This window comes from Schistocerca piceifrons, chromosome 3 (genome assembly GCF_021461385.2).
Source record: "Schistocerca piceifrons isolate TAMUIC-IGC-003096 chromosome 3, iqSchPice1.1, whole genome shotgun sequence".
Taxonomy (NCBI): Eukaryota; Metazoa; Arthropoda; class Insecta; order Orthoptera; family Acrididae; genus Schistocerca; species Schistocerca piceifrons.
The window spans coordinates 504,965,335-504,988,219 of record NC_060140.1 but is presented as its reverse complement, the minus strand read 5'-3'; the positions used below and the strand labels follow the sequence as shown (position 1 = coordinate 504,988,219).

The following is a 22,885-nucleotide window of genomic DNA, read 5'->3' as shown; positions in this document are numbered from 1 at the left end:
ACACTCTCCTACGCCACACACTCCTGCTGAGCTTTTGCTAAAGAGAGAGAGAACATGTTTTTCGACAGGAAATTCCCCAGTATCAATATCAAAGAGTTGTCGCCACCTGATGCTTTGTCCGACAGGAAATAACCAGAGGGGTGAGTGGGAGGGAAAGGGAAGGAGGGCATTAGTAGGAGGAGTGATGGGGAGGTTGCTTCTCCTAGCATCCTCTGCCAGTGGAATTGTGAACTCAGTACCTGCACTGCAGGACGAGCACACAGAGCAGCTGCTTCCACTGTCCTGATATGGAAGGTGTGTGCCTGGGAGCTAAACAGGGATTGGGTCTGGTATCAAAGGGGCGCTGGCATCTGATGCTTTGTTCGGGGATTAAGTAACATGTGACCTGGAGCTGCTGCCGATGGCAGCCCTGTACTCACGTATTCACTGCCTGATGTTCAACGTGTGTGCGGCCGCGAGCCTGTCATAACAAGGTACCATGGGTACGATGTGTTCAAAGAAGCAAGTTTGTGCAGTTGGAAAGTTATTTTTAGCCACATATGTTTAGTACGATTTGCAACAGTATAATTACATGCAGTGCTTGTTTTATATTGATGCAATAAAAAAAAAGCAATCTGCTGTGGGTCAACAGACCAAGCGGGCGAATTATGTTGGGCATTTGTACAAACAATAAATAACTTTCCACACTCTCCTACGCCACACACTCCTGCTGAGCTCTTGCTAAAGAGAGAGAGAACATGTTTTTCGACAGGAAATTCCCCAGTATCAATATCAAAGAGTTGTCGCCACCTGATGCTTTGTCCGACAGGAAATAACCAGAGGGGTGAGTGGGAGGGAAAGGGAAGGAGGGCATTAGTAGGAGGAGTGATGGGGAGGTTGCTTCTCCTAGCATCCTCTGCCGGTGGAATTGTGAACTCAGTACCTGCACTGCAGGACGAGCACACAGAGCAGCTGCTTCCACTGTCCTGATATGGAAGGTGTGTGCCTGGGAGCTAAACAGGGATTGGGTCTGGTATCAAAGGGGCGCTGGCATCTGATGCTTTGTTCGGGGATTAAGTAACATGTGACCTGGAGCTGCTGCCGATGGCAGCCCTGTACTCACGTATTCACTGCCTGATGTTCAACGTGTGTGCGGCCGCGAGCCTGTCATAACAAGGTACCATGGGTACGATGTGTTCAAAGAAGCAAGTTTGTGCAGTTGGAAAGTTATTTTTAGCCACATATGTTTAGTACGATTTGCAACAGTATAATTACATGCAGTGCTTGTTTTATATTGATGCAATAAAAAAAAGCAATCTATTTAAGCATTTAATTATTTCTTTTGGATGTGTTTTACAAGACTGGCATCTTCCATCATTAAATATATAACAGAGAATGATGAGCATCTCTGGCCAAATAAAAAGATCCAAGCCATGCAAATCGAATTTTATAAATAGACGTTATATTACTATTATTTTTTATGATGTCCTGTCCAATATAATTGAATTTCCTCTCATGGGATCCTTCCAGTCGACCAGCTCAGTGATTTTTCACAACAATTTTTTCTGCAAGGGGTGAGGAGAGAGGGGCAAGGGGTGGCGAATGGGGCATCTTCTGGTTGTGGCATTGTGCGCTAGCTCAGTAGAGCATTGCATGTCAGGGTGAGAACACATGCAAAAATTTTCCAACAATACCTGCAATTTTTAGCAGTGTATTTATCTAATTAGGACAAGTAGTTGCTGGACAGGGTAATGTGTACACCTTACACACCAGTTGCTCTGCTCAGGTAGAGGGTAATTAATTGATCAATGTTATTAATTAGTCAATTAACTTGATATCCTTTAGCGTTCTTTTATCTCTGATGGGGTAATGTTGGGTATTTCCCAGAGGGGAGGTTGAGGAGGAGGGGGAGGGGGAGGGTTGGGGGACTTCTCAGAAGGATAGCTTATCCACAGAAGATCAAAAATGAATCCCCAGGGGGCCATACATCAATTAGGGTAACGATAGGTTTGAGCCTGAATGTGTGCTTGCCTCTGAATGTATGCAACCCACACTAAAAATACGCTCGTACCCCCATTACCTTGCTACTTATATGCAACACTGGCACCATTACAGCAGTGTCTGCACAAGTTCTCTGATGCAGCACCTGATATATCACATCAGGACACGGAATTGTTTCCAGACTCCGACTTTCCCCTATATCCACTACCCACACAACTCATCAAGCCTCAGCTAAGTCGTTACAGAGTGCTGTTGTTCAACACTACTTATAAATTAACCACTAATGAATTGAAGCGCCTTAATTTTGATGTAGCACCTGACGTAAATTTCGAAGTTACGGTGGAAATAGAAAATGTATAGTGAGGTATGAAGGTGCAGTTGAGGACATCTTGCTGTGAAGGGCAGATACTATGCAGTCATGCAGTCATATCTGAATCGTTCGTGCAACATGTAAGGCCCTCGGTGAGTCGGTGTGGCAACACGCGGCTGTGGCTCGGTCGTAGAGAACAGCCTCTAGTCGGGAGCCAGCGGGGGTTTACTGCTGGGTGGCGGTGTGGGGTGGCATGTGGGCAGAGGCAGAGACCCTTCCCATTCAGTCAACAGTATTTGTTTGCATAAAGAAGCAAATGGAAAGATAAAAACTTAAGAGTTAGGGAAGCAGTTATCATACACCTCTGAATAAATAGTAGCCTTGGAAAAGAAGTCAAGTAGGTCAGCTTACAGGCCTGGAACTGTACAACCATCCTTTGCCTCAGACATCATAGTACTATTATTCCAGAATTTGTATTCTGGATCAATAGAAACTGCCCCAGTATCTAAAGTCTGGACCAGTACACCATAATTCTAGGTCAATATAAATAGCCTGAGATGTCTGAGCTGGGTGGTGGCGTCATAGAGACAGTGTCAGTATTCCGGTTCCGGGGCAGTGAACTAGAATTCTACACTGTTATAAGCAGCCAAACAGGTCTGCACTGAATTGTCACGTCATATAGCCTGTCCCAGTATTCCAAGTCAGCATGACAATGCGCCGTCTTGCTTTTTCCGCCAATTTATACTTAAGACAACAGCCTTATTTCCATAGAAAACATACTAGCACCGAAAGTTTTAATTTCCCGTGAAAATTCGAATCTTCCGCCAATTTATATATAGGGAAATGGGCTTTTGTCAGTAGTGGAGTGAGCAAATGCCGTGAGTCATCGACGACGTCATTTAGGATGTTATCGGTGACGTCATCGTTGACGCACTCTTTGCTTGAATCCACCCATAATACCCACTCCCGTCAGGAAGGATGGATGCCTGGACCCTTTCTAGGCAGGAAGGAACTCCGATAAGTAGATCTGTGGTTCGCTAGACGGTTCCAAGTATTAGGACAGGTTGGTTGTGTTCCAGGGAGTTGTCGTGTAGCTGAGCAAATCGGAGAATATGAAATAACTCTACAGTCATGTTTTAATATTATATACAAAACCTACTTCTTTCTAGAATAAAATTTTGTTAATACATACGTTAAAAACATAATACACATATTAAAGAGTAAAAGAAATCGTTAACTCTACACAGTTTGTTTACATATGGAGATCCGTGTTTAATGTGGGACTTGAACTTCGCTGTTTGGTAGGCCTGTATACAGTTCATTGACTGACTTATTTCGTTTATTTATGTGAATTATATGCGTAGTCTGCACTGGGTATGAGAGTACTCAGAAGAGTGCTAGCATGTACACTGGAGTGCTCATGTAGAGAAAATTTTATATGTAACAACATATACTTCCACAGTCGGTATTCACGCATAGCATCCCATCTCGACAATCGACATTCCGCTTTGCCTTCGTATGTGAACTACAGAGGCGCCGTTCGTTCCTGCATTCCATAGTTGGCGTTAACAGTTCTTCAGGGCTTCTCAGCTTTGAGTCTTTCATCGGTTATATATTTCATATACATCACATAACTATTCCATATAAGTGGAAAATGACATTTCACTGTTCGAATACTATCGTCATCGGTTTTGTAGCGTCCCTTGCAGTAGTGCTTTGCACCTTCACCTTACTAAACTCAAGCATAACGTCAGTGGTAGCATTAGTCTACCGTTTCATTTGGGTTTGATAACAAACGTTGTTCCGCTTGGCCTGACTTGAATCTTAATTCTGTTGTTTAGAACATAACTTGTTTGTTTAAACATAGTCTTCATGGTAAGTAATGAACAAATATTTCACTTTTAGCGACTTAGGGCCGTCTAAGTTGGTATTCCGTTTGTACTTTACGGACACATACACAATTTCGCATATCCTTTAAATTTTACTTGTAAATTGAAGTGTAAGGGCATCATTACTTTTGCCTCGAATCTAAGAATCCTGGCGTGTATTAACAGTAGAACAATATTGAAAAATAATTACCGAAATGCAGAGACTCGAAGGCGTGGATGAAGCCTGCCTAGCTAAACTTTAGTCACAAGTGTGAATGTCAATAACATAACAAATAAGGCATGTCGCTGAGTAGCTATTATGTGACACTGAGCTATCTACAACTGACATTTGAAAAGATCAGTTAAGATTACAATTGAACTCCACTAACTACACATGTGCATACATTTCCACAATATAACAGGTTGTGGAGTGTGCATCGGTCTGTGACCACTTTCCAAATGCTTTATAAATAATAGAAACCTCTTTGTGACTACAGGTTGTTTATTGGGAAATGTAATATACTACTCCAGTGATAACAGAGATTCAGAGGTTCAGGGCACTCTCTTGCCTTTGGGATAGAATTCTCAGTACATCGTGGTATGAAATTGGCTCGTCCCAATATCGTTTTCTTTTAATAACGCTCAAAATATTTCTATAAAGCACATTTCTTACTGTTATATGGTTCGAGGTTATATACTTGTTTCCTTAATATCTCCTGTACACGTGTTGACGAATATTTTGTAAAGGAAGCTCCCTCGAACTCCTCATATGTTTGACAACATTCCGCAGCTGTCTTTGCCGTAAGCTGAATGTGTTCTGTAGGTAATTGTATTTTCTGTCTTTCATTCCACGTTTTGGCTAATCCTGAGGACTACAGGATGGGCAGACTTTTCATCAGGCGAAAAAATCTGTAATTGCCCCGTTTAAACAAACTTTCATCTATCAAGATTGACGAAAAGTTCAGATTTAGCTGTCCATATGCTATATGATTAGGTGACCGACTGCCACGACCCATCTCCTCTCTGTTCATCCAACCAAACTCATTATTGACGTTATAAATGTCACCCACCCTAGAGCTAAGGAATGATGTTTCGCCGGCCGCGGTGGTCTCCCGGTTCTAGGCGCGCAGTCCGGATCCGCGCGACTGCTACGGTCGCAGGTTCGAATCCTGCCTCGGGCATGGATGTGTGTGATGTCCTTAGGTTAGTTAGGTTTAAGTAGTTCTAAGTTCTAGGGGACTGATGACCGCAGCTGTTAAGTCCCATAGTGCTCAGAGCCAATGATGTTTCACTTAACTACCTCTTGTACAGTAGACTGCTGCTTTCTCACTTTATTATTTGTGTAGCTATTCGGGTATCGCCTTACGAAGTATTTCTTACATTTGATTTAATTCGCTTTGAATTACTTACCTGGAAGCTTCTCCCTCTGATAACGCTTCGACACATTCGTGCTGTACCAGTCCAGCTTAGCAATGACTTGCTTATCTTTATGATCTATCAACTTCGAAAACCCGTGTGCAAATTGCGGGCTCTGAAGTTTGAAACATCCTCTTACTCTCTTTCTCTGTTCCGCAACCGTTTGTTAAATCGTTCTGATACCTGCTGTACAGTACCTTCCAAACTAGTCTGCTCTCTTGACAATGCACATTTGTCATCAGCTACTCTTCAATTACATCGTCAATGGAATTTATTTTAGATTCTAAAGTATTCAGTATGGACTTGAATCTGTCTTGTTTTGTCTTAAATTCGTCTTGGTTATTTAATTGAGACTAGAGAAAAGTTAAATTCTTCTTGTTCTAAATTACATTAATCTTGTTTCACATCTAGAGTTCATCATTTCTTCTGTTTTAATGATAAAATCTGAAAATTAGAATTTATCACTGTCTCTGGTTGATGGCATAAAGGTAAGCACATAAGCAATGATACCTTACCTTCTGCGTTGTAACAAAGTTTCGTTTCTAAAGTCTTGAAAAATAATTTTATATACGATTATTTAATTATTTTTTCCTTTCTGGTATCTCAGTCGATGGCCGCAGAACATGGTAAAGAAAGCATAAGTCAATTTCACGTAACATAAAGGATGGTCCATTGATAGTGACCTGGGCTAAATAACTCACGAAATAAACATCAAACGTAAAAACTACAAAGAAGGAAACTCGTCTAGGTTGAAGGGGGAAACCAGATGGCGCTATGGTTGGCCCGCAAGATGGCGCTGCCATAGGTCAAACGGATATCAACTGCGTTTTTTCCAATAGGAACCCCCATTTTTTATTACATATTCGTGTAGTACGTAAAGAAATATGAATGTTTTAGCTGGACCACTTTTTTCGCTTTGTGATAGATAGCGCTGTAATAGTCACAAACGTATAAGCACGTGGTATCACGTAACATTCCGCCAGTGCGGACGGTATTTGCTTCGTGATACATTACCCGTGTTAAAATGGACCGTTCACCGATTGCGGAGAAGGTCGATATCGTGTTGATGTATGGCTACTGTGATCAAAATGCCCAACGGGCGTGTGCTATGTATGCTGCTCGGTATCCTGAACGACGTCATCCAAGTGTCCAGACCGATCGCCGGATAGTTACGTTATTTAAGGAAACAGGAAGTGTTCAGCCACACGTGAAACGTCAACCACGACCTACAACAAATGATGATGTCCAAGTAGGTGTTTTAGCTGCTATCGCGGCTAATCCGTGCATTAGTAGCAGACAAATTGCGTGAGAATCGGGAATCTCAAAAACGTCGGTGTTGAGAATGCTACATCAACTTCAATTGCACCCGTACCATATTTCTGTGCACCAGGAACAGCATGACGACGACTTTGAACGTCGTGTACAGATCTGCCACTGGGCACAAGAGAAATTACGGGACAATGATAGATTTTTTGCTCTCGTTCTATTTAGCGACGAAGCGTCATTCACCAACAGCGGTAACGTAAACCGGCAAAATATGCACTATTGGGCAACGGAAAATCCACGGCGGCTGCGACAAGTGGAACATCAGCGACCTTGGCGGGTTAATGTATGGTGCGTCATTATGGGAGGAAGGATAATTGGCCCCCATTTTATCGATGGCAATATAATTGGTGCAATGTATGCTGATTTCCTACGTAATGTTCTACCGATGTTACCACAAGATGTTTCACTGCATGACAGAATGGCGATATACTTCCAAGATGATGGATGTCCGGCAGATAGCTCGCGTGCGGTTGAAGCGGTATTGAATAGCATATTTTATGACCGGTGGATTGGTCGTCGAAGCACCATACCATGGCTCACACGTTCACCGGATCTGATGTTCCCGGATTTCTTTTTGTGGGGAAAGTTGAAGGATATTTGCTATCGTGATCCAGCGACAATGCCTGACTAGATGCACAGCGCATACTTAATAATACGGCTATCGGACTTCGTTAGAAAATGCTGGCTCAATTTAAACAAACAATAAAGCACTTGAGGCGTTTGATCGTTGCGTCACCAAACGCACCGACTTCAACTCAATGTGAATTGTGAAAAATTATGATTTGATATTTCATTTGATAGGGAGGGCTATTGGTTTAATTAAGACTGGAATAAATGCAATTTTATCTGTATAATCGTTATTATCTGAGGCAATGATAGCATACAGCACACTAATATCTATTCTAATCGGTGTCCAGGAACGTAAGGAAGATAAAACAATCTCGGAACGTTTCCGAGTATCAAGCATTTAATTTACATGAAAGCTTACGTCTATTGTATCGTTGTTCCTCTTGTTTGACGTCGACAGAGAAACATTACTGATACATGATTTGATAACTGACAAAGAGTATTTTACAGCTGTTGTTTTGTAGACGATATTCGTTATGGATTTACGTACTTCAAAAATATATTGTTGTGCGACACATATTTTGGGAGATGCAACTTCGCAAACACTGTGGTATTTGAAAAATAGCCGCATCATGTAAGACTTTTTAGTGATTACTCTTTTATTTCTGCCTCTATTCAAAATAATTTCGCAGTCAGTGTCTTCATATACCATTGGACATACCAGCCACATTATATCACAGTAAAACAATAGTTCAAGCGATAGGAAGTCTTGAACGTAGAGCTGCGTGCAAACGAAAATGCATGGTGAAATTTGCTAGAGAGGTAAGTAAATTATGTTATACAGATATGTGTGAAATATGTTATTTATACGTTACATGTGGTTATGCTAACAAAGACATGTGTCAAAAGCACATTCTGGCCCTTGTATAGATTTCAAACAAACTTGGTATATATATTTCTTTGTATCCGGAAAGAAATGCTGTGGGGATAAGAACCAGGTACCTCCTACCATGATGGGTTTGGTAATGTGGAGAGGGAAGGGGGAGATAAACACACAGAGGGGAAGGGGGTGATGGAAGCACATGTAGAGGAGCAGGAGACTGACAGACAGAGGGGAAGGGAAAACGGACAAGAGAAACAAGAGGATGAGATGGACACAGAGAAGGGAGGAAGGAGACGGCCAGAGAAATGGAAGAAAAGGAGTTGGACTATGAAAGAGTATGGAGAAGATGGACAGAGAGAGGGGGCAGAAGGAGATGGACGGAAGTGGAAGGTGCAGATGGACTGAAATCAGAGGAGCAGATGGACAGAGGGAAGTAGCAGACGGATTGGGATAGCAGGAAGTTGCAGATGGACAGGGAGAAGGGTAGGCGGAGATGGGCAGTGTGTGGTGGGTCAGGAATGCGGACAGGAAAAGTGGGGAGAAGGATATGGGCAGAGAGCTGGAAGGGGAGATGGATATTGAAAAGCTGCAAGAGGAGATGGGCAGAACGTGAAGGAGCAGATGGGCAACGTGTAGTGAAGAAGATGGACAGAAAGATTTGGATACAGAGAATGGGTGTTGCAGATCGACAGTGAGGAGGGCAGGAGAAGATGGGCAGGGACTGGTGGGTGGAGGTGGACAGAGAAACGAGGGGAAGTTGTTGGATTTCTAAATTTACATCTACATCTATACTCTGCAACCCACTGTGAGGTGCATAGCATTGTACTAGTTATTACGGTTTCTTCTTGTGCCAATCATGTGTGGAGTACGGGAAGAATGGTTGTTTGAATGCCTCTGTGCGTGCAGTAATTATTCTAATCTTATTTTCATGATCTCTTTGTGAGAGAAATGTAGAGGGTTGTAATATATTCCTGGAGCAATCATTTAAAGCCAGTTACTGATATTTTGTTAATAGACTTTCTCGAGATAGGTTATGTCTTTCTTCAATAATATTCTAGTTCAGTTTCTTCAGTATCTCTGTGACACTCTCTCGCGAATTAAAAAAACCTGTGATCATTTGAGCTAGTACACTTTCAGAATCCAATGTTAGTCCTACCTAGTATGGGTCACACACACTTTAGTAATATTCTAGAAGCGGTCGCATGGGTGATTTGTAAGCAACTCCTCTGTCGACTGATTGCGCTTCCCCAGTAAACTGAAGTCCACCATCTGCTTTACCCACGACTAAACCTATGTGATCATTCCACTTCACCCAGGTTTTTGTATAAGTTGGCCGATTCCAACAGTGATTCACTGAGATTATAGTCATAGGATACTGCGTTTTCACGTTTTGTGAAATGCAAAATTTTACGTTTCTGAACATTTAAAGCAAGTTGTCAATCTCTGCACCACTTTCAAATCTTATCAATATCTGACTGAATATTTATGCAGCTTCTTTCAGATAGTACTTCATTATAGATAACTGCAACATCTGGAAAGAGCCTCTTTTCACTATTAATGTTATCTGCCAGATCATGAATATACAACATGAACAGCAACACACCCAAAGTCACTTCTATATCTGATGATGACTCTCCATCAAAGATAACATGTGAGGAAAGTTCGAGTTCGGTTTCACATGATCGATATTTTCGAAATCCATGCTGGTTGGTATTGAGGATGTCATTCTGTTCAAGACACCTCATTATGTTTGAGCACAGAATATGTTCTAAGATTCTACAACAAATCGGTGTCAAAGGTATTGCACGGTAGTTTTGTGGATCACTTCCACTACCCTTCTTGTAGACGGGTGTGGCCTATGCCTTTTTCCAAGAACTGGGCACCGTTTTTTGTTCGAGGGATTTGCGATAGATTATAGGTATAAGAGGGGTTAATCCGGCCACAAATTCGTATAGAATCTGACAGGGATTTTATTGGGTCCTAGACGTTTGTCCCGTTTTAACGATTTCAGCTGTTTCTCAACAGAACTATTTCCTTCGTCTTTTCAGTTCTACGAGGATTAAATCTGGGCAGTTATCCTCGATTTTCCTTTTTAAAGGAACATTCTGAGCCGTGGTACGTCTTTTCTGGCACACCAGCTCTTTGTCAGTACTATCGATTACCCGGCTGTACTACGATCTTTGCCCGTGTTGTGATCTGGCGGCGGATATTTGCGGTAGTGTAGTTGGTCGTGGGACTCACTACGAGGCGCTAGGACGTGCTGTAGGGGACGAAGGAGCAAAACACGCGGGCTCAGCCAACAGCGGCGCGGACGGTCGACCATACAGGACGGTCACGAGTTTGTGGTGCGCTTGGCTGATGTCAACTCCGGGCGCATTGCCTTGGTGCCTGTTTTCTCGGACAGACCCGTTCCTCGAGACCATCTCGAACAACGCTCTCAATCATACGTGTAAGTGGTTTTGGTGGCTTCGTTTCGTCAAACGATTTGCATTGCACCGAGTGAACTTGTTGGTCGGTTGGCAGCCTGCAGAGTCTGTGTGACTGTATGCAGACCAGGAGTTACTATGTGCTTTAAAATCCGCTGGTTGGATGACTATTAAAAGACAGATTAGCACGAAGGCATGCGTGTGATTCTGGGTTTATTGCCATCAAGCGACGTCTCTGTTATATTACCGCAAAAGAAAAACAAAATTTGCAACCAGTTATTCTGTTATTAGTAAAACTTGTGTTTGGTAAGGCTGCTCATTTATATGTACTTCCTTATATACATGCACTTATTGAATGCACTCACTCAACAGTAATTGGTTCGTGTATTTTATCAATTTATTAACGTATATTGATTGACGTTTGGTTGGTGTTTGCCGTGTCTGTCTCTTTGTGTTCCAGTTTCTGCGAGTTGGGGTGCGTGGGTGCGGCGCCACGCCCCGCTTCGGTGCACAGAAGCTGTGGCGTGCTGTCTAATGGGAAGTGACTCCCGGTTGAGCCCCGACGTTTAGGTGTTGTTTGGACGGCTGGTCGGCTGCTTCTGGCATTTATGTTAAGTCTCCCTTGCCCAGGGCAGCCTGGGGTCACTACCCGTTTCATTAATATAACCTAATTAATGTGTTTTTTAAAGGGGTTTTAAAATTGTTGAATATGAATTATTATAGTCACGTGTTGTGCCGTTTTGGTTTTTGGGGGTTCTAAACGAACTGATGCCTTTGGTAAATTAACTTCATATTGCAATTTTTTTTAAAGAAAGGTGTGCCATTTTTTAAAATCAGTTTCATACTGTAATTTGTTTGAAATTTCTGTGGGTCATCTCTTTAAGCCTGTTGGTATTTGTTATCTGCTGTCTTGCTTGAGAAGCAAGATATCTGTAATATTTTATAAAAGAATGCCCACGTTGTCTCTTATCTGTTTTGAATAAACAATGAATTGGGTAGTTGTTGTTTAAGGAGTGACATTACGGGGGCCTTGACCTCCCATCCTAGGTGTACCCCTCATCCCCACTTCCTAAGTAACAATTTGAAAACGGAGTTAAGCGTTTCAGCATTTGCTTTGCTAGATCTAAATTTCATGTCCTGCATCTTTCACTAGGGACTGGGCACTAACTTTGGTGTCACTAACAGCCTTGACATGCGACCAGAATTTCTTTGAGTTGTGTGAAAGATCACTTGACAATATCCCGCTGCGGTAGTCATTGAAGGTGTCACACACTGCCCTCTTCAAAGCCTATGCGTTTCATTTAGCATCTCTTTATCTATAGCTCTACGCTTTGTTTTACGCATATTATACAGTAATATCTATTTCTTTAGCAGTTTTTTTTCCTGGACTGTATACTATTGAGGTTCCCTCCCATTATGATCTGTTACACGGGGTACATATCTATCCAATGCATGGTCAACTATTCTTCTGAACTTCAGCTAGAGGTCCTCTGCGTGTTCCAGCCCTGTGCTGAAACTTTCAAGTTCCTCATTACGATATGACACTACTGACTTTTTATCTAATTTACTGAACATATATATCTTTCTGCTTGTTTTAGTTGTTCTTTGTACTTTGATAATCATTGTTGCCCAAAACTGCGTCATGGTCACTGATACCAGTTTCGATGCGGACATCCTAAATGAGGTCAGGACTACATGTTGTCATTAGATCCAATGTATGTCCATCATGAGTGGGGTTCCTAACTATCTGTTCTTGGTAGTTTCCAGAGATGGCATTTGGTAAAGCTTCATAGGATGTCTTATCACGCCCACCACCAACAAAACTGAAATTTTATCATTAATTATTGAATGATTGAAGTCTCCACCGATGATCAAAATATGATTGGGAAACTTACGTGCAAGTGAACTGAGGTTTTCTCTAAGGCTTTCGGTTACATCATGAGATGAGTCTGGCGGGCGACAGAGGTACCCTGTTATCATTTTACAGCTTCAATTTCTACCTTGGTGAATATGAGTTTCTTTTCTACTGTGACAAATACACCACCTCCATCTCCCATTTGCCTATCCTTTCAGTATACACTTAAATTGTCTCCAAAAATCTCATTATCATCAGTTTCAGTTTTCAACCAGATTTCTGTACCCAGTATTATGTGCGCATCACTTTTTTTATGAGCACTTCAAGGTCTGGCACTTTGTTACGAATGCTTCGGCAGTTTATCAGTTGGATTTTAATAATCTCACCCGTGCGAGGCATTTCTTTCGATCTTACACTGATACTTCTGGGTTTCCTACTGCTATCGTTATCTGGATTGGATAGAGAACTGCATAATTTAAAAAACCCTTTTGTGCACCCCGTATACAGTCAGCTCTCTGCGTAGCAGCCTCTGATGTGTAGTGCACACCTGACCCATTTTGGGTGGACACTACAGTTCCCAGTCATATGGCGCAAGTGGAGGAAGTCGCAGCCTAGCTTGCTACAGAACCTTCGAAGTCTCTGGTCCGGTCCTTCACCAATCGACTCAGAGCCAAAGGACCGCGATCAGTTCTGGGGACAATGCTGCAAATTGTAAGCTCTGTTGATACTCCACGTGCTAGGCTAGTTTTGTCAGGCTTCTCTGCCGGTCGCTGTAATGACCCAAGAATGCCCTCGGAGCCCAAACGACGGGCATCATTTGTTCTATGTGCGCCACGACATGAAATTGGCTGCACCCTGTTCCCTCAATGGCTGCTGGAATAGCCTCTTCAGCATGTTGAATGATGCCGCCAGGCATACTCACCAAATGCACGTGGCATCCTTTTCTGTTCCTTGCTGTCATATTCGAGGCATGCTTTTTAAGTAAGTTTCGCATAACACACCCGAATGGAAGCAACAGATTATGGAATGGAGACACATACACTCACCTGTAAAGGTGAAGGCCAAACAGACTCTGTCCCAGCGCAAAATCATGGCGTCGGTGATTTGGGATGGGCATGGTGTTTTGTTGGTCGACTTCATGCAATGAGGAACCACTATCAATACAGAAGCATACTGCCAAACCCTGACAAAGCTACACAGAGCGATTCAAAACAAAAGACGTGGCATGCTGACAAAGGGAATTGTCCTTCTCCAGTACAACGCAGGACCTCACACTGCAGGTCAGACCCGCGATTTATTGGACAGTTTTGGCTGGGAAATTTTAGACTGGCCGCCCTACAGTCATGATCTTGCGCTGAGCGATTACCATCTGTTCCTCCATCTCAAACACCACCTCAGTGGCAACCGTTACAATGATGACGACGACGTGAAAACGGCAGTGAGCTCTTGGTTATCGGAGCATTTTAAAATTGGTTGAGAGGTATGATACGTGTTTCAACAAACATGGCAACTATGTCGAAAATAGAGTGAAGTATGTACTTTATGAAAATAAATTTACTTTTTTGGAATAACCTTTCGTTGTGTACTTATGTTCAGTTGGACCTTACTTAAAAATCACGCCTCGTACCTAAAGGGTGCCATCATTTGCCATACGTTTGAACAGCCGACCATTAATAGGACTCTACTCTTTTGCGTTTGCCTCTTCTTGGCACTGGAGAAAACAGGTTTCCCCAAAACAGGTGAAGTGAGTCCCACTGGCTCTGTTCAGTTTGATTGAAAGACAGCACCTCAAACTTGTTGGTTAGGATGATTGGTACAGCACCTTGAGTCCTCCTAGGTCCTCGTCCATCCTGTACAGGAGGACAAGGAGTGGGAAGGAGGAGATAGACAGAGAGAGGGGAAAGTAGGAGACTGGCTAATATAACTTGGGTGAATAAATATCGATTGCACTAGAGGAAGCTGCAGAGTGTAAGAGCTGTAGCGGAAGACAGAAATAGGAACATATCAAACAAATACTTGATGAACTCGTGAAAATGGTACCCTGAGATGAAAAGTTGGTGCAAGGGAGATGCTTGTCCATGAAGACCTTTTCCAGGACATACACTTTTTAGCGATTGTGATGCCTCACAATGAAGTAAAGAGAAAACTACGAGAATAATCTACATGTGCACGTCAGCAGGCGACAGACAACTCCTCCGGAACACAGGGATGGACTTGCTCGGCGCTCAAGACGTGCCCTCGTTTCTACACAGGAAAGTATACAGGGATTTGTGTTATTGTTTTAGATGTTTGTCTCGCCATGAGAACTCTCCCCACGTGGTTTTGTGTTGGTATAGGCCGTACAATAGTGTTAACCAAGTATGAACTTTATCTGCGCTATAGCTTTGATTTTAGATCTTCTGAAAGGCACCATGGCCGGCCGAAGTGGCCGAGCGGTTCTAGGCGCTTCAGTCCGGAACCGCGCGACCGCTACGGTCGCCGGTTTGAATCCTGCCTCGGGCATGGATGTTTGTGACGTCCTCAGGTTAGTTAGGTTTAGGTATTTCTAAGTTCTAGGGGACTGATGACCTCAGATGTTAAGTCTCATAATGCTCAGAGCCATTTGAACCATTTGAAACGCAACATGGTCTATGTGTTATGTTCCAATGAGAAAATAGCACAGTATGCTAAAACACAATTTTAAAAGTTTTTAACCACTCTTTTCCGTAATATTTTACAGTTAGAAAATGGTCGCTAAATTGAGCTTTGGCTGTACTTGGCTTGAAGGTTACGACATGGAGAATGTCCGAAAACAGCAACAACAGATCTAAGCACGAAGAAAATGCATTAAGTTCGTAATTTAAATTAAACAATTCTAGATGTACGGCTCGGCCAAATCCGTAGGCATTTCAGAACAAAAAATTTATAAGGGACAGTCAAATGAGGAGGAGGCAGATGGGAAAAAGGAAGTAAACTGTTTATGATTAAAAAAGTAATCACCATAACTGTTAATATATTTATCCTGCTGTGATACAAGATGGTCAATTCTTTCACGGAAAAATGTTTGCAATAGCCTACGGAACCATGATTGTACCCAGTCGTGCACCTCTTCGTCCACGGTCGTCTGGGAGCCAAAAATGTGGTAGGCGCATAGTGAGAGATAGTGACTGCGTGGAAGATGTGTAAGGGCTTCCCAGTGAAACTTCTTTAACCTCGGCAACATGTGAGCCCGCTGGGAAGCCCTTACATATTCTCCACACAGTGAGGATCTCTCCCTGTGCGATCTCCATATTTTTGGAGCCCTGAAGAAAGACATTCGTGGCCGTAGATTTGCTTCGGGCGAAGAGGTGCACGTTTCGGCACAGTTGCGGTTCCGTGGGCGACCTCTAATATTTTTCCATGAAGGCACTTCTGTTTGACTCACATTGGGATAAACGTATTAATAGTTATATCGATTACTTTTGAAATAATAAACAATTTATTTATTTTATTTGGATCTCTCCTGTTTTCATATGACTGTCCATTATACACGAAGAATTAACTGCGGGAAAGCAATGTGAGAGATGTTGCATTTCTTCTTGGTTGACCAAAAGTAAACTCAAAAATAATTTTCCCAGAAATATTTGCTCTTTTTAAATAATAACACAACTTTTTATGGCAACATTTGATTCTAAGAATTGAAACGGGTATAAATTCACAAATCTAACCACAATTGGAGAGTAGCATGTAAAAGCAGTGATTGTAAAGCCAATGCGCTGCATCTAACAAAAGTCGTAGCTCATTGTCTCAAGAAGAATTTATCCCTGCTTAGTTTCCACTAAATATTTATTAACCCTTTGTGTCACAAGTACATTTTGACAGGTAAGTTAGAACAGCATCATGTGCAGAAAAGCTGCAGTGGAGTATGAGTCGGGGCATGAGACATGCGTAGACCGCCTAAACGGAAATGTAAATGTCAACGGTGAGGCTATGGTCTGGTTTCGTCCCCCGGTTCGATGTGCACTTTCAATCTGTCGTGAAATTTTACTGTAACACGCGCTGCAGACTGAAATCTTTATTTTCCCATAACACTGCGCACTTCATGGTGTGGGTTCCTGGTATCATGTCCTAGTTCATGAACCACGGGCAACGTATGAGTGGCCAAGTAAGTGGTCCTGACAGTCGGGATACCAGTTACTTTGGAATAAGGATGGGCATCTCGGACATATTCCGAGTCGTGGCCACCTTTGTGCTCAGATGGCAAAGACTACCAAATCCACCAGTTAGTCCCTCAACCGTTAGGGGTAAAATTCAATGGGACCCGGGGCAAGTAAGGCTAGCAACCTGCTTCCCTGGTACTGTATGATGTGTCGGCAGCTGGGCCAACACCTTGTAGATCGAGATGGCTGAAAATGCACGCTAGACTAACGCAGACGGGCGTGAAGTACTGGAACAGGCTACGTAATTAATGCTATGAAGAAAAGTACGTAGCTGGATTAATACTTATCTTTAATCAATCATTGTGGTACATCACTCTTGACGATACACAGGAGACTTTCATTACAATCACTGTAAGGCTAATGGCGCCTTGCTAGTTCGTAGCCATTAACTTAGCTGAAGGCTATTCTGTCTCTCGGCTAATGAGAGAGAAAGGCTTCGTACATCTAGTCGCTAGCTAGGTCGTCCGTTCAACTGGGGAATGTGGCGAAGCCGTGACACAAATAAATCAGAGCAAAGTAAAACACAAGATCCTTTGTAGACTCGTCGCCATGTGATGTCTTTGCTGCATCCGCCGCATCAGGTTCCTGTGCAGCGGCAGACTCCTGCTTTTGCTCCAGGCGACGTTGTATTTTATCGCAACTATCGAGGTTCACGGCGTTGGCTCGCAGGGCGCATTCTTCGCTGCCTCGGCCGCGCGATGTATTTGGTTTTGGGGGCCTCTGGTGAGGTGCGCCGGCATCTCAATCAGCTGCGCCTCTGTCGTCGCACGCGTTCTGCCGCTCCCCGTCTGCTTTCAGCGACGGTGCCGTCCGGTCAGCGCCCTGGGGACCCATCTACTGGTTCGCCTCATCCCCAGGTGTTACCGACGATGCCTTCCATTTTGCCCCATGGCGACGCGCCGCCGCAGCAGCCGCCGCCGCCGCCGCCGCCGCAGCCGGCGGTCCTCCGGCCGGCGCCGCCCGCATTCGACGCTTCGCTGCCGCCGCCAAGCGCCTCCCTGGGTCACGCGCCGCCGATCGCTTCCCGTGACCAGCTGTCCTCCGCCATGGATCTACCGCCCGCTCCGGACCACATGACGTCATCGCGCGTCGACTACCCCGACGCAATGGAGGTCGACCCTTCGGCCCCTCCTGTTTCTTTACGGGCGCATACACCGCATGTTGACGTGCACCCTGGACTAGGTTTTCAGGCGTTTCCTAGCTCCCCTCGGACCGAATGGCCGGGTGCGGGTGGCACAGCCTCGCCTGTTGTTAGGCTCCCCGCCTCATCGCATACGTCAACATGGGGTCCTCCCCACGGCGGGCGGAAGCATTATCTCACGACCGTTCGCCGATTTGCGGGGGAGGAATGTGGTGTCACCGCCAGACACCACACTTGCTAGGTGGTAGATTAAATCGGCCGCGGTCCATTTAGTACATGTCGGACCCGCGTGTCGCCACTGTGTGATCGCAGACCTAGCGCCACCACAAGGCAGGTCTCGTGATATGAACAAGCACTCGCCCCAGTTGTACGGACGACCTAGCTAGCGACTAGATGTACGAAGCCTTTCTCTCTCATTAGCCGAGAGACAGAATAGCCTTCAGCTAAGTTAATGGCTACGAACTAGCAAGGCGCCATTAGCCTTACAGTGATTGTAATTAAAGTCTCCTGTGTACCGTCAAGAGCGATGTACCACAATGATTGATTAAAGATAAGTATTAATCCAGCTACGTACTTTTCTTCATAGCATTAATTACGTAGCCTGTTCCAGTACTTCACGCCCGTCTGCGTTAGTCTAGCGTGCATTTTCAGCCATCTCGATCTACAAGGTGTTGGCCCAGCTGCCGACACATCACTATAAATATGATGCTGGCAACAATCAGAGCAAAATGCCTCGGACCTGTGGAGGTGACGGAGTCCCATCTCTAATTGACAAACCTAAGATACGACTCGGCAAACGAATGGTAACGAGATGGGGAGCTATTAATGTCAATGGGAGCTACTCTGGGAAGAAGGTAGAGCTGGCAGAGGCTGCAAGTAAGATGGGGTTGGACGTTTTAGCTGTTAGTGACATTCGGGTAACAGGTGAGAAAGAAGAGGGAGAATACAAGGTCTACCTGTCAGGAGTCAAAGCAGGAATACCACAATGGGGTGTAGGGCTTTTCATCAGGAAAGAAATGGAACCCAGTGTAGTTACAATAAGGTATGTAAACGAACGACTGATGTGGATACATTTTACAGTGTCTAGCAAGAAAATTAGGATTGTGTCAGTATATTCGCATTGTGAAGGGACAGATCAAGATGAGATGGATAGTTTTTATGATGCGCTCAGTGATGTAGTTGTTAGAGTAAAGGACAAGGACAGTGTTCTGCTCATGGGTGATTTTAATGCCAGGATTGGAAATCGAACAGAAGGGTATGAAAAGGTTATGGGTAAATTTGGAGAGGATATGGAGGCCAACAGGAACGGGAAACAGCTCTTAGATTTATGTGCCAGTATGGGCTTAGTAATCACAAACTTCTTTTTTAAACATAAGAACATTCACCGGTATACTTGGGAAGGCAGGGGAACCAGATCTGTCATTGACTATATAATAACAGATCAGGAATTCAGGAAGGCTGTGAGGGACACACGTGTATTCATGGGATTCTTTGATGACACTGATCACTATTTAATCTGCAGTGAAATTGGTATTGTGAGGCCGAAAGTGCAGGAGGTCAGGTCCATGTGTAGGAGGATAAGAGTGGAGAAACTTCATGATAAGGAAATCAGACACAAGTACATAACAGTGATCTCAGAAAGCTACCAGTTAGTTGAATGTAGTCAATTGCAGTCACTGGAAAAGCAATGGACAAGGTACAGGGACACAGTACTAGAAGTGGCCAAAGAATGTCTTGGAACAGTAGTGTGTAAAGGTAGGATGAAGCAAACAGCTTGGTGGAATGACACAGTCAAGGCAGCCTGTAAAAGGAAAAAGAAGGCATATCAAAAATGGCCACACACTAGAACTCAGGTAGACAGAGAAAATTATGTTGAAGAAAGAAACAAAGCCAAACAGATAATTACAGCATCCAAGAAGAAATCTTGGGAAGACTTTGGAAACAGGTTGGAGACCTTGGGTCAAGCTGCTGGAAAACCATTCTGGAGTGTAATTAGCAGTCTTCGAAAGGGAGGTAAGAAGGAAATGACAAGTATTTTGGACAGGTCAGGAAAACTTCTGGTGAATCCTGTTGATGCCTTGGGCAGATGGAGGGAATATTTTGAAGAGTTGCTCAATGTAGGTGAAAATACGATCAGTAATGTTCCAGATTTCGATGTACAATGGGACAGAAATGATGATGGAAATAGGATCACATTTGAGGAAGTGGAGAAAATGGTCAGTAGATTGCAGTGCAATAAAGCGGCTGGGGTGGATGAAATTAAGTCGGAACTCAACAAATACAGTGGAATGTCAGGTCTTAAATGGCTACGCAGGATAACTGAAATGGCGTGGGAATCGGGACAGGTTCCTTCAGACTAGACGAAAGCAGTAAACACACCAATCTTTAAACATGGAAACAGAAAAGATTGTAACAACTACAGAGGTATCTCTTTCATCAGCGTTGTGGGTAAAATCTTCTCAGGCATTGTTGAAAGGAAAGTGCGAGTATTAGTTGAGGACAAATTGGATGAAAATCAGTGTGGGTTTAGGCCTCTTAGAGGTTGTCAGGACCAGATCTTTAGTTTACGGCAAATAATGGAGAAGTGTTACGAGTGGAACAGGGAATTGTATCTGTTTTATAGATCTAGAAAAGGCATATGACCGGGTTCCTAGGAGGAAGTTATTGTCTGTTCTACGTGATTATGGAATAGGAGGCAAACTTTTGCAAGCAGTTAAAGGTCTTTACATAGATAGTCAGGCAGCAGTTGGAGTTGCCGGTAAATTGAGTTCATGGTTCAGAGTAGTTTCTGGTGTAAGACAAGGCTGCAACCTGTCTCCACTGTTGTTCATATTATTTATGGGTCATATGTTGAAAACAATAGACTGGCTGGGTGAGATTAAGATACGTGAACACAAAATAAGCGGTCTCGCGTATGCGGATGACTTGTTGTGATGGCAGATTCTACTGAAAGTTTGCAAAGTAATATTTCAGAGCTAGATCAGAAATGTAAGGACTATGGTATGAAGATTAGCATCTCCAAAAAAAAAGTAATGTCAGTGGGATAGAGATATAAACGGATTGAGTGCCAAATAGGAGGAACAAAGTTAGAACAGGTGGACGGTTTCACGTACTTAGGATGCATATTCTTACAGGATGGCAACATAGTGAAATAACTGGAAGCGAGGTGTAGCAAACCTAATGCAGTGAGCGCTCAACTACGATCTACTCTCTTCTGCAAGAAGGAAGTCAGTACCAAGACTAAATTATCTGTGCACCGTTCAATCTTTCGACCAACTTTGTTGTATGGGAGCGAAAGCTGGGTGGATTCAGGTTACCTTATCAATAAGGTTGAGGTTACGGATATGAAAGTAGCTAGGATGATTGCAGGTACTAGTAGATGGGAAGAATGGCAGGAGGGTGTGCACAATGAGGAAATCAAAGAAAAACTGGGAATGAACTCTGTAGATCTAGCAGTCAGGGCGAACAGGCTTAGATGGTGGGGTCATGTTACACGCATGGGAGAAGCAAGGTTACCCATGAGACTCATAGGTTCAGCAGTAGAGGGTAGGAGCAGTCGGGGTAGACCAAGGAGAAGGTACCTGGATTCGGTTAAGAACGATTTTGAAGTAATAGGCTTAACATCAGAAGAGGCACCAATGTTAGCACTTAATAGGGGACCATGGAGGAATTTCGTAAGGGGGACTATGCTCCAGACTGAACGCTGAAAGGCATAATCAGTCTTAACTGATGATGATGATGATGATGACTGTGCACTTCAATTGCGTTTGGACATATGTGCGCAGATATTTCTTTTCTAAATACAGTTGCCATATCTGGCTGAGACATCGTCTGGACACTCTTGAGATGGAGGTGTAGGAATAAAGCAAAAAGTTTATTTAATATAATCACTTTTATTTAGAACACATTTACATGGAACTTGTTGCGGTAGATCATATTTTTCGGATGATTTCATGTTTTTCAGCAAGTCTTCTTTCCCATTTACCTATTTATAAAACTCTAGGCAAGCCACATTGCAGTTAAACGGGCACTGTGAGATCATTTCCTCAGTCCCTGGCAGCTGTCAGTTTCTTTCATCAGTTCACTTGGCAGGCGTCACCGAAAATACTCTTTCCACAGTGGCGTTGTGCGCTGGAATAGAAAACAAATACTCGCATAATTTTTGCAGTTGGCATTTGCGTTCAGGCTCAAATGGTTCAAGTGGCTCTGAGCGCTATAAGACTTAACATCCCCTAGAACTTAGAACTACTTCTTAGACTGGTCCCTTGGACAGAATGAAGTGCCTAGAAACGACGGCCACTGCGGCCGGAATTTCCATTCAGGATTTTCGGTTTCCATACGAAAGTAAATCCACCTTTCTTCCACGGACTGCTTAGACTTTCATTCACGCTTAGTTTGTAAATCTCTCTTCAGATACACGTATTCCTGAAAACAATTGTCACCCGAAATCTTCAGATCATCATTAGTAAGGTATATAATAGTGTTTTCAATCATCATCCAATCTGGGATTTCAGATAGCGTCATCCAATCAAATACTAGATTTTATATTTATTAAAGGAAATAGACCGTTTCTCTAAGTGATCAGATGCTGTGGTATAGAAAGCCATTGTCTCTTCCTCATGTTTCGAAATCAAATTAATTATTTCTTGGTTAGGGTTCAGATACTTTAATTTGTTCAAATTCATCTTTGTTTGCACGCCAGCAAAGTTGGCAGTCTTCCTTTCATTCAGACATCTCTGAGTGTGAATTAATAAAGTTATTATTTCAATTATAGAGACTTTCTTCTCCGCGTCTTTTATATATTTTTTGAAATAGAGCCAAGTTTGACTGCAGAAAAATGAAATAAATTTCATTGATCGGACTACTGAAAAAATCTGAAATTATTTTAGATGATCTGTCTTCGGTGTCAAAAAATTGCCTTATTGGAATCCAGAA

The 22,885-nt window shown here is 43.2% G+C and overlaps 1 protein-coding gene across 1 annotated transcript in view; it reads left to right on the top strand.

Moving 5' to 3' along the window:
- Positions 1-2,847: 2,847 nt before the first annotated feature.
- The window catches only part of LOC124788782 (probable serine/threonine-protein kinase kinX), a 93,496-nt gene continuing 73,458 nt past the window's right edge, over positions 2,848-22,885 (top strand). The window contains exon 1 of the mRNA XM_047256065.1: positions 2,848-2,944. Within this exon, the coding sequence (XP_047112021.1) occupies positions 2,848-2,944 (97 nt within the window). The remainder of the gene's footprint in view (positions 2,945-22,885) is intronic.